This window comes from Impatiens glandulifera, chromosome 2 (assembly GCF_907164915.1).
Source record: "Impatiens glandulifera chromosome 2, dImpGla2.1, whole genome shotgun sequence".
NCBI classification, from domain to species: domain Eukaryota; kingdom Viridiplantae; phylum Streptophyta; class Magnoliopsida; order Ericales; family Balsaminaceae; genus Impatiens; species Impatiens glandulifera.
This window is the reverse complement of record NC_061863.1, coordinates 32670473-32682921: the sequence shown is the minus strand read 5'-3', so window position 1 is coordinate 32682921 and position 12449 is coordinate 32670473. Positions and strand designations below refer to the sequence as shown.

Genomic DNA, 12449 nt, shown 5'->3' with positions numbered 1-12449 from the left:
GCCACTCCGCCCATATAAAGAATTTTTGTGCACCCAAGGTCGAGTTTTTCATTGTTTAGAGCTGACCTTCGTTGCTGCAATGTCTCCAGTGCCTGGTGCAAAAATAATTTCTTCCAGCTTCGATTATATTCTATAGTGTTATCAAAAATCCAGGCCAAGTCTTTTTCCCGAACCGGCATCACGGGGGTAGAAATTATTCTCTTAACTTGTGGTCGGTCTTCAGGTTGCTGGAATAAAGCGTTGAACACATCAAATAGTTGGTGGAGATCTTCAGGAATATCTTCCAAGGGCATGCATCAAAGTGGCCGGCGACCGAGGAATACCCTTTAGGACCGTGGTTCTGCCTTACTTCTCATAAGTTAGGGTTAGTTTTTCGAAGTTCTAAATTGAGGGACCTAAAGTAATCACCCATTCAATGCCTAGCACAATATCATATTCGTCCACGGAAATTACCTTCATTTTTGTTTGATAGTCATTGCCTTCCATTGACCACTTCAAGTCTTTGCAAATGCTAGAGCATAAAACATTGGACCCATCGACCACTTTAACCGATTGCACCCGGGTTGCTATACTTTTGTGGTCTATTTTCTCCAAAATCCTGTTATTGATAAAATTGTGGGTGCTACCTTATCTATCAAGATCACTACCGGAAGGTTCCCAACTTTGCCAAGAATCTGGAGCGTTTGAAAAGCTTTAGAACCGGTCAATGCATGTAAGGATTTGGTTGGTTCTTCCCTTGGCCTGAGCAACGAAGGTAGATCATCAAAAACAGGTTCTTGATCGGCTTCTTGGTCTTCTTGATTGGCCGAGACCATGAATAACTTTGATTTATACCTATGGTTTGGTTGCCATTTTTCATTGCAAAAGTAGCATAGGCCCTTCTTTGGCTTTTCATCCATTGAGGCCGTGTCTAATTGCTTAACATGCCCCTAGTTTACACTTGAAGAGGACCTATATGATGAATTCTTGAAGTCGGTAACTATGTTGATATGGGATGGCGTGGGCAGCAATAATGCTTCAGCACTGTACAAGTTACCACTGCTCATTAAAGACCGATATGTTGCTTCTTGGACATTATCCATGGCCATGGCTTCATTTAAAGAATATGAGAATCGCAACCTGATGTAGTTCGCAATCTCTTCCCTTAGACCGGACAAGTAGCAATCTATGACGTAGTCCCTTGACATATGTAATAACTTTTGAGTTATATTCTTGAACCGAACCAACCTGTTTCAAATTCATCAGCTGCCTCATTGGAGTGTCGTGTATAGAGGTCCCAAATTGCGCCAAGAGGTCTCTTTTGAAAACATCCCATGACAATGCTTTCTTTTGGTCGCGGTTAAGAAGATATGACCCGTACCACATTCTTGCTTCGCCAGAAAAGTGAATGGGGGCGATATCTAATTTAGTGTCATCCTTGGTCTTGTCCACCCTGAAGAATTTTTCGCCGGATATCAACCAGCCCTCAACATCCGATCCATCAAACCGAGGGAAGTTGACCTTGGTTAGCCGAGTGGGAGGAACATAATGGTGGTCGCGGTTCTGTCCAGGCGATGGGGTCGATATGGAGGACCGTGGCAAAAAGGCTCATCTTGATCATCGGGGCCGGCGCGGGGATCTTGGCCTTAACCCGACGCGACACTTTCGATTGCTGCAAGTCTTCTTCAACAATATTGAATCTTCCGTCTATATTATTGCTTAGTTCGGTCATCTGTTGTTTAAGGGAACCATGCAAGGCAACCGATTCAGTCATGTGTTGGTGCAAAATGGCCTGTGTAGCGGCTGATTGTTAGGACAATCCTTCGATTAAGAACTTTAGTGCTTCCATTTCTGTTTGCTGGCGGGTTTCTACCATTTGGAGAATCGCCCAGCTCTGATACGATTATGTTAAGCTTTAAACTATAACCGAGCCTTTCAAGTTCTTTAATTCAAGAAACGGGTTCTTGATTGTTGGGACCAAGGATGAAATTTAATACTCAAACGCAGCGGATATAGAGTGAGGAGAGAATTCGAGGTTAGAGAGAGGAGAAACCAGAGTGAGAAGAGAATACTACTAGAATACACCTAGTAGTCCAAGAAAGAGGTTCGAGGCCGAGAGAATAACTTAAGTAACAACTTTCAAAAGTTCAATTCCGAGCCCCCAAAAGTGGGGTGGGCATCAGCATTTATAGAGGCTGAGTTACCCAAGAGTATTCGGTTACCACTTGTTACAACAACTTTCAAAATAACATAATTCGGTTTAAGATAAATAAAAGAGAAATGAAACAAAACAGAATTATTCAACAAAAAACATAAACCGGCCCAAGTGTTCCATAGGACCGAGAAGGGTGCCCTTTCTTATTCGTGGATCGTAACACATTGTTTTTATATGATTGAACTAAAAACTCTATTTCTCAATAAGTACATGACATAATTTTAAATGATTATACTCCAAATCCTATCTCTATTTAGGTACATTACATCATTTTTATACGATTCCACGAAAATTCATATCTCTCAATAGGTAATTGACATTATTTTATACGATTCAACCAAAACATATCTCTCGATAGGTAATGACATTGTTTTTATACGTTTCAACCAAACACTCTATCTCTCGATATGTATATGACATCGTTTTCTTACTATTCAACTAAAATATTGTCTCTCGATAGGTACATGACATCGATTTTATACTATTCAACCAAAAACTCAATTTCTTGATGATGACATGACATAGTTTTTAAAGAATTAACCCTAATTTCAATCTCTTGATATGTACGTGACATCGTTTTTAAACGATGCAACCAAAACCATATATTTCGAGAAGTACATCACATCGATTTTATACGATTCATTTAAAAACCTATTTTTCAATAAGTATATGATATTATTTTTAAACGATTCAACCTAAAAACCTATCTCGTTATAGGTACATGACATCATTCTATATCATTCAACCAAAAACCCTATTTCTCGATGTGTACATGACATCATTTTGACAGTATTCAACCCAAAACGTTATCTATTTGTAGGTACTTGACATATTTTTTACACGATTCAACCAAAAATCATATCTCCCGTAAGGTATATGACATCATTTTTATACGATTCAACCAAAAATCATATATCTTGATAGGTAATTGACATCGTTTTTATATGATTAAACCAAAAACATATTTCTCAATGAGTACATGATATCATTTTTACAGGATTCAACACAAAACTCTAACTCTTGATAGATACTTGACATTATTTTATACGATTCAACCAAAACCATATCTTTCGATAAGTACATGATATCAATTTTATACGATTCATTTAAAAACCCTATGTTTCATTAAGTACATGATATCATTTTTAAACGATTCAACCTAAAACCCTATCTCGTTATAGGTACATGACAATATTCTATATCATTCAACCAAAATCCCTATTTCACGATGTGTACATGACATCATGTTTAAAGGATTCAACCCAAAAAGCTATTTATCTATATGTTAGGATCTAGATCGCGGTTGGGGGACCGGGGTTGGTCGGTTAGCGCGTCTCACTCAAAGGGTGGTGATTAATCCGGTTAGAGATTAATACCGGGGTTTTAATACTACACAAACTGTCACAAACCCTTGAACCGAGTTCAAGCGCGGAAGTGGTTTGTTTCAGGTTGAAGCAGCACACACACGAGATAGGCAGAACCGGATTTGAATAAGACAGGTTTAGAAGTTGTTGGGTCGGTTTTGTAACTCAGTAAGTCGGTTTAGGTAATGTTGAAACGGTTATAGCGGTATAGGTAGATCGGTAATAAAGTAAAGTAAGCAGAAAGTAAATGACAAGACAGGTTTTATGGATGTTCGGAGATAAAACTCCTACGTCACCCTTTCCTCTCGAAACCGCGAGAAGGATATTCACTAATGAATACAAACACAATCCGATCGAGACTTATTTCCTGCTCGATAACACCCGTACAATTTTCACCGAAATTGTAGAATTACACTTCAACTTAGCACTTAAGCTTTCTAGAGATAGAACACACTCTTATCACTTGTAAATTAATTGTTCATTGTGTCCCACATTTACTCCTCTTCAGCTCCTCCTTTTATAGGTGAAATGTGCCAACAGTCACATTTCATTTCCTTGAATTTCAATTTGTTGAGCAGAGGTTCAGTGATTCAGACCTGGCGGTCAACTTTTGAGACCTGGCGGTCTAGTCTTCCAGTGTATAGGTCAAACCGGCTAGGTTTGTCGTTTACTCAGTGTGGTAACTGTCGGTTAGACAGTTGTCTGTACTTGGAAGATTGCATTTCTGATTTATCCTGAAGTGGAATGATCTTTGTAGGACGATCTTCTGCAACCTGCAGACTTTCCTCATACTTGTATGAATATGGAAATGTTCAGTCTGTTCCTTTGGCATCATTCTCAACAGATACCCGAAGTATCTTTTTATGCTGGTCGGTTATGTGTGTTAACCGGATGACTTCCGGTTATTCCTTGACTTCTAAATGGCCGATTGTCTAGTGTTTTCAGCCTTTTATTTTGACCGATCTTGTCTTTCTTGTTCGGTCAGGTTTTTGGTCGTTTTGATGACTTGACCGATGGAGTTTCTTAACCGGTTGAGTTATTTGACCGGTCCAGTTCTTTGTCTGTTCCTGCATAGGAAATTTGTTTGTGTTAAGTTCTATTAACCGGTCTAATTTTATCTAACAATTTCTCCCTTTTTGATTATTTTATTTAAAATCATCAAAATCATGTAAGATTGCAAATGTAGGCCGGTTCTGTTTTTAAGAGTTTGTTTTGGCCGGATTTTTGAAACTGACTTGGGAGAATTTTTCGAAAAGTTTTGGAGAATTTTGAGAAAAAAATTGTCTTTTATCTTATCAATATATCTTTTATCTTATCAATTTCTCCCTTTTTGATTATTTTATTTAAAATATTCAAAATCATCTAAGATTGCAAATGTAGACCGGTTTCAAAAAGAACTTTATATATATAAGTAAAGATAACCGCAGAAGGGCAAAATACTATATATGTAGAAACTGAAGTAAACATAAGTAAAGGTAGAAAAGAAAGCCCCTATTTCTTCAATCTGGATGGCAGGAATTCTTCCATTTGTTCATCTGTTGGTTGTCGCTTAGCCGGTTCAGCCGGCCTTGAAGAGGAACCTCCAGCTCCTGAGGTGTCCGTGTGAGAAGGGAACGGTTGACCGACCGTTATGACTGCAACCGCATCGAAAACTCACTGTCTTGTGGCTTGCGGCTGGAGATCCTCTTCGAAGTCATCCTCTTCAAAGCCGGGTTGAGTGGAGGGTCAACAACTGTCTCGGTGATTCTGTCCAGCATTTCGGTGACTTGAGCCTTTCTTGAAGGAACTTTCCTTTTTCATGTTGCCGGAGCCGAAGAGGAAGGAGCCGCCTGGGACTTCTTGTGAATCTTTTCGAAATTGTGGTATTTTTCCTGTTGAGCCTTCAACCGGTTAGCCTCTTCTGCTTGTTTGGCCGCTATGGATTTTGCGAGAGCCAGATTTTTGGCCGTCACTTTGGCTATGTTTGCATCAGACCACGCAGCCTCCTTCTTTTTCCGTGTTTCCTCATCCAGCGCAACTTGAACTTGCCGTGCCGCGAGGGCATTCGCCTCCTCAATTGCCTTATCCGCAGCAAGTTTGGCTTTTATTAACTCAGTCACCTGTTCGGTGAACGCTTTGAAGTCGGCCTCAAGCTTGATGTTTCTTTCCTCAAGGGTTGCATTCTTCTCTTCAAGACTTATGAACCTGTCAAGTGTTAAACCGGCTTGGGTACTTGACCTCCCCCGGTCCTCATCGACCTTTGTCAACCGGTGCTCGGTCTCTTCTTGAGACCGGTCATCCACTAACTTCGAAGTCGTATCCTCCAAGGCTATGGTTCGCTTAAGATGAGCGCCGTACAGAACATCGGCATGACCATAGTTGGTTTCGACCGACGTGATCCGCTCGTCCGCCTTGCCAAGATCATCCCTTGTTGTCTCGGCCAACTTAATTGCTTGAACCACGGCTTTCTTAATTTTCCTCTTCCATGGCTTAACCGCGTCGTTGACAAACTCTTCAATGAGAGTCTTGACTCTTTCTTCTGTTACGGCCGGTTCTGAATTCCGGACTTGAGCAGATTCAAGATTGTCGGTGAGAGGAGTCTCTATCCTGTCGTCGGTTATGTTGATTGTCTGATCCGCTGAAGGAGACGTATCGCCTGGATTCTGACCGTCAACATTCTCATGAGGCGGAGAGTGCGTTGTATCTTGTTGTTCGGGCACCTCTTCATGCCACGCCACTTTGTCGATGAACTCTCCTTTCTTGACCGCAAGTAACTCCAACACCAAGAGTTGTAGTTGAGACTTTGGTGTTCCCGGAGTATACTTTTCTGTTAGTTTTCGAATATGTTCGGCTAGCGGTTCCACTATTGCGTGTCGTTCTAAGGCTTCGTTGGGATCCTTAGCTTTTGTTAGGTTGATGACGTCCTCCTCTATCTCCATCAACCTTTCGAATCTTTGTCCAACGGTTAGGCCCGGTAGCATTTGTTTGTAGAATTTGTCACACCGGTACCGGAACCACTCACAGTATACTTCGGATTCCTCGTAAGCATGCAGATCGATTTCCTCCATGATTCTGCGCACGATGTTCTCGGCCACCTCCTGGTTGTTGTCGTTATCGTGATCTCTTTCCTCCCCAAGGCTCTTTGCACCGGTATCGGCATGTTCAAGACTGGCCGATTGTTCCTCGTTTATCGGTCTTTTTCCTTTACCGGACTCATTTTCTTCGGTATTATGTGAAGCCGTTCGTTCGGAGCTGGAGGCCGAATCGTCCTCATTTTGCGTTTCACAGGGCGGATCTTCGAATTCTATCGGTTGTTTGTCCTTCTTGCTCCCGGATCTTCCCTTTACCGGAGACGGTTTCCTACTAGCAGACTTCTTCTTTCGGCTACCCGTAGAGACCCTCCTGTTGCTCTTCCTTTCCATTAATTGGCGGGACCTTATTATTTTGCTTGACGAAAGAAGAACACCAGGACCGGTATTGATGTTGTGGTGAAGCATGATCTTCCCGAGTGGGATGGCGTATCCCATGACCGGGTGAAATCCGGTATCACCATTTCCTTTAGGTTGTTGAAGATCTCTTTCGCCCGGTTTATTTTGATGTCGTTTAGTAAACCGGCAAGCATCTCGATTTTTGCCTTGGTGAGACTGTCAAAATTTCCCCCTCTCGCCTGGACCGACTTGGTGAAGATCTCACATAGCTGTATGTATTCCGGTCGAAGTGATGACTTCTTTCCGGAGACTCTTATAGGGGCCGCGGTTGCCGAGAGAACCTGGCAAGCTGCTTCGAAGGTTTCTCGATCTAGATCCGCAGTTGCTTCCTTCTGTTGGTAGGTGCAAGATTTCAGCGACCGACTCTTCGGTTAGGTCGAACTGCTGACCGTCGATGGTTACGGTTATTGTTCTTCCGGTGAGTGTCGCGGTTCTGAAAAATTCCTCAACCGCTTCCTGGTATAGAATGAAAGGACCGCCTAGAAAATATTCGAGGCCGGACTCGGAAATCCGGGATAATACTTGCTTTGCCGGAGCCGATCCGTTTGTCCGGATTTCCTCAAAGTTGACCTGGACGATATGTTTGAATAGTGAAGAGTCACGACCCATTGTTGATGATTGAATCGAGAGAGCAAGAGAAAACCGTTTTGAGAGAGTTTGAGAAATCTGAGAGATAGAGAGAGAAAGTCGTATCGCGTAGGAATTAAATAAAATAACTAAGGAACCTATTTATAGATTCGGTTTGGAATTCCAACCGTCGCGAACCGTCCCATCACCTTTAGGCGGGAATTTTCCCTCCAATTGTTTTAGGCGGCAAACAATGGGCGGCAAGCCAAAGAGGCGGTAGTCAAAGGGCGGCAATCCATGGGCGGCAAAAGATTGGCGGCAGATCAAGGCGGGAAACTAAAGGCGGGATATTTGGGCGGGAATTTTCCCTCTGAAGACTTTGGGCGGATTTTTGCAACCGTTTATGAGTTGATATGATTTGTTAACCGCGAAGATGCGGTTCTTTGATATTGACCTGATATTTCAACGAAGACTAGGTTGTTTATTGATTTTAACCGGTTAGTTAGATGGATGTTCTAAATTTTGCAACTTTTAACCTGGTTATTAAACTGGAACTGATTTTCATTAAAAAAAATAGAGATCAAAAGATGGATAGATATACATAAGAATTAAAGATACAACTTATGTAATAACTACCCTAGAGAGCTTTTCTTCCACCCCATCCATGTCAAGAAAGTTCGAAGGGGATGCCGGTGTGCCCGGTCTAAATTCTGGACGGTACTTGAGGATGAGCCGACTGATGTGAGGAGCATAACCGAGACCTTTCTGGGTTATCACCATAGTTTTCAGAATCTGAAAAATGACCGATGACCAATTGATAGCCGTGTTGCTAACAATGTAAGTCATCATGTCAAACATTTTCTTGGAGTAACGCTGATTCGGAGATTGACAAATGATAGATTGGTTTACAATCTCATGAAGGAGTTGGATGTGGTGAGCAAGGCGGGTTTTTAACCCGTAGTTTTCTACCGGTACATCGCTTCCGGAGAAGAATTCTGAGTAGTTGGTCGCTGCACTCCCCACTCGGGTTGGGAAGTCGGAAAACCCTTCTGTGGGCAGGTTGAAGATCTGAGAAAATTCGGCTTCATCCAGCCAGAAAGTGTGATCTCTCACTGTGGAAACAATGTAGTTTCCTCTTATGCAAGCACTTCTGAAGAAGGTCTTGACATCCTCAAGGAGTATGGGACCGGATTCTTCAAGAAATGTGCGAAGACCGGTGTCGACGAGGAATTCAAACAAAAGCTCCTTGGTTTCCAGGTCCTCATGTTCCATACAGGAATCGAAATCGATGCTCAAGAAGTTTCCTAGAGTTCGGCTTGGCATGATTCAAACTTTGCTAAGAAAGAGAGAGAGTTCAAGAAATTTTTGTTTTGAGATGTGTTAAGTTGATTAAGGAGTGGCTCTTTATATAGACTTGGATTTGGAGGGAAAAGCATAAACAGTTAATGTTGAATATCAGTTTTGTCTTATTAATGAAGAGAATATTTATGTTTCCAAAGCGTATTGGGAAGAGGTTACTTTTGACCGATTGCGGAGCTCGAGGTAGGGATTTAGTTCAAAGGTAACCAAGTTAGTTGGATAGTAATTACTCATGTAGTTGGGGGTTAAGAGTTACTTTTCATTAATGACGGATGGTACAATAAGCTGAAAAGTAACCGATTGAAACCGAAGATAGCATAGACTAAGCCGAAATGATCATAAGAGAGTTGAACAGAGATACAACCGGTGCGTACAGCAAAATGACCGGTTGTAGGAAGGAGTGACTTAATATCCGTTGGAGTTGGTGTGACCGTTGGAGATGATGTGGCGGTTCCTCCTCTTCCAAGCCTTTTCAAACCGCTCATAAAATGAGTCGGTGACTTCCTTGGTGAGTACATGGGCTTGGTTCAACCCTTCGCCCGGACAGGTAAGAACTCCAAGCTCCAGAAGCAGACAACTTAGTTGAGGTACGAGACCGACTGTTCGAACGTCAATCATCCAGATTAGGACGTTGAATAGTACCCTTGACCAGTTGACCGGTGTGCTAGTGGTTATAGCGGCCATGATGTTGAAGGCAGCGGTGCAATACGTGTCGGTCACATCCCTTCCCAGGATGCCTCGACCGATCACGTCGTTGAGAAGCTGGTATTCAGCTTTCAACAGTGACTTGGCACCGTGGTCATCAACTGGCTGATTTGACCGGGCAAAGGCTAAGGAGATCTCGGCTTTTAGTTCAGCCGGTACATTGAGGTCGGTCAGCCCTTGCTTTGGTAGGTCGAAACATCTTGCGAAGTCACTTTCGGTGAAATCGAATACAATCCCTCCCACTTTTGACTGAATATGTGTGTCAAAGTGAGGAGTTCCTCGGAAAACCCTGGCATTGTAGAAGAACTCCAGGACAGATTCAGAATAGATGACATGTTTGTTATCTAGAAAGTGTTGGAGACCAGTGTCTTCAAGTGACTTAATCATCTTGAAGACTTCATAATGCTCAGTGCTTTGAGAAGATTTGAAATCCACTTGAAGGATGTTTGGAAACTGAGACATTTTGTCTTAGTGAGAGAATAGATATATTTTGTGATTGTTTTGTTTAAAGTTTGCCTAACTTATATATTAGTGGAGGGATGATCTTATTATCTAGTATGTCACAGGTAATGATGTCTATTGTCCATAGGATAAAGTATTTTGCATGAAATAAGTATGGCTACAGCCTAGGATGTTGGTCATTGACCTGGACTGTGAAAGATATCATATCTTCACGTCTTTTGAGGTGTGACCATTTTACTTTGAAAAGGCAGTTTTTCAGAACAGATAAGTTTAAACACAGATAATTATTCGACTTTTGTTTGGAGACCAGATAATCCAAAATAAACTATTTCTGAACCGGTTAGTTATCAATTGTTCGTCCCGATGCGGTTATTTAGTGCACGCACTAAGTAACCGGTCGGTTAACTCTGACTGATAGACCAGGCGGTTCTTCAATAGATACCTTGGGAAATTTGAAATCCAACAATTTAGGAGGAACTACCGACTTTGTCTGTTCGAACCGATTTCCCTTTTTAAGCATCCTTAGGAATAATTTGATTAATATCGGTCAAACCGAGTGTGAGTCTGAATTGAGAAAACTTAGCTTCCTGTAGAGGCTTTGTAAAAATATCGGACACTTGTTGATCTGTCGATACGTATTCTAGCCGAATATGCTTTACATGACATGTTCCCGAATGAAGTGGTGCCTTATGTCAATGTGCTTGGTTCTAGAGTGTAGAACCGGGTTGTAGGTGATTGCTATGGCACTTGTGTTATCACAGAAGATTGGAGATTCTTTGGCTGTGATCCCGAAATCCTTCAGTTGTTGTTGGATCCAAAGAAGTTGTGAACAACAGCTTCTAGCTGCTAGATATTCAGCTTCTGCGGTTGATGTGGCGACTGATGTTTGTTTCTTGCTATGCCATGAAACAAGCCGATCACCTAGAAATTGGCATGTTCCTCTGGTGCTTTTTCTATCAACCTTGCATCCTGCATAGTCTGCATCTGAGTAACTTGTTAGGTTAAAAGATGAGTCCTTTGGATACCACAGGCCGACGTCAGGTGTTCCCTTTAGGTATTTCAAGATTCGCTTTGCGGCTGTGTAGTGAGATTGTTTTGGGATGGCCTGGAATCTTCCACACACACCGACTGCAAATAGAATATCCGGTCTACTTGCTGTCAGGTATAGAAGAGAACCGATGATGCCTCGGTTAGCGGTCAGGTCTACCGTTTGACCTTCATCATCTTTGTCCAATTTGACCGATGGACTCATTGGAGTAGCCGCTGATGAGCATGTGTTCATCCCGAATTTCTATAACAGTTCCTTAGTGTATTTGGGTTGGCTAATGAAGGTTCCTTCTTCGAGTTGCTTAACTTGTAGACCTAGGAAGAAACTTAATCTCCCATCATACTCATTTCAAATTTGTTAGTCATTAGAGTTGAGAAATTATCACATAACTTAGGATCGGTTGAGCCGAAGATGATATCATTTACATAAATTTGAACAAGTAGGATATGTTCCTTCTTCTGAAACTTGAATAATGTTTTGTCCACCGAACCGATGGTGAAGTCATGTTTAAGTAAGAATGCGGTAAGTGTGTCATATCAGGCTCTAGGAGCTTTCTTTAGACCGTATAAAGCTTTGTTTAACCGATATACATGGTTGGGCAGTTCAACATTTTTGAAACCATGTGGTTGTTCAACATATACTTCTTCACGTAGGTCACCATTCAAAAATGCACTTTTAACGTCCATTTGGAAAACCTTAAAGTTCTTGAATGCAGCAAAAGCTAGAAAAATCCTAATAGCTTCAATCCTAACTACAGGGGAAAATGATTATTCAAAATCAATGCCTTCTTCTTGTTTGTATCCTTGTGCCACTAATCTGGCTTTGTTCCTCGTGACCAAACCGTCTTCATTGAGTTTATTTCTAAATACCCATCTTGTTCCTATGACCGGTTGATCTTTCGGTCTAGGGACTAGGTACCAGACTTTGTTACTCTCAAACTGGTTTAACTCTTCTTGCATTCCCAAGATCCAATCCGGATTTGACAATGCTTCATCCACTCTTTTCGGCTCAATCTGGGATATAAAAGCGGAATTAAAGTATTCTTCCAGTATTTGACGCCTAGTTCGAACGGGTTCTGAAGGGTCACCTATAATTAGCTCAGGAGGATGCTTGGTATTCCTTTTGAAATTCGGTTCAGGAAGGTCTACCAAATTACCGTTTACTTGATCAAGGCTAGACATATCGGTAGGCTGAACAGGAGTGTCAGACCGACCGATTTCCTTGGTTTTGACCGAAGTGTCAGTTTCCTGTCGTGGGACAGCTTGATCCGGCTGGGTTTCATT

At 41.8% G+C, this 12449-nt stretch overlaps 1 protein-coding gene across 1 annotated transcript; it reads right to left on the bottom strand.

Annotated features, from left to right (window-relative positions):
* Window positions 1-5354: 5354 nt before the first annotated feature.
* LOC124924577 lies at window positions 5355-7064 on the bottom strand. The gene has a single exon (XM_047464595.1). The coding sequence runs from the start codon at window positions 7062-7064 to the stop codon at window positions 5355-5357; it is 1710 nt and encodes a 569-aa protein (XP_047320551.1).
* Window positions 7065-12449: the final 5385 nt, after the last annotated feature.

Excerpts from the sequence above, each read along its gene's own strand:
- LOC124924577 (XM_047464595.1), bottom strand. The coding sequence starts at position 7,064 with ATGGGATACGCCATCCCACTCGGGAAGATCATGCTTCACCACAACATC.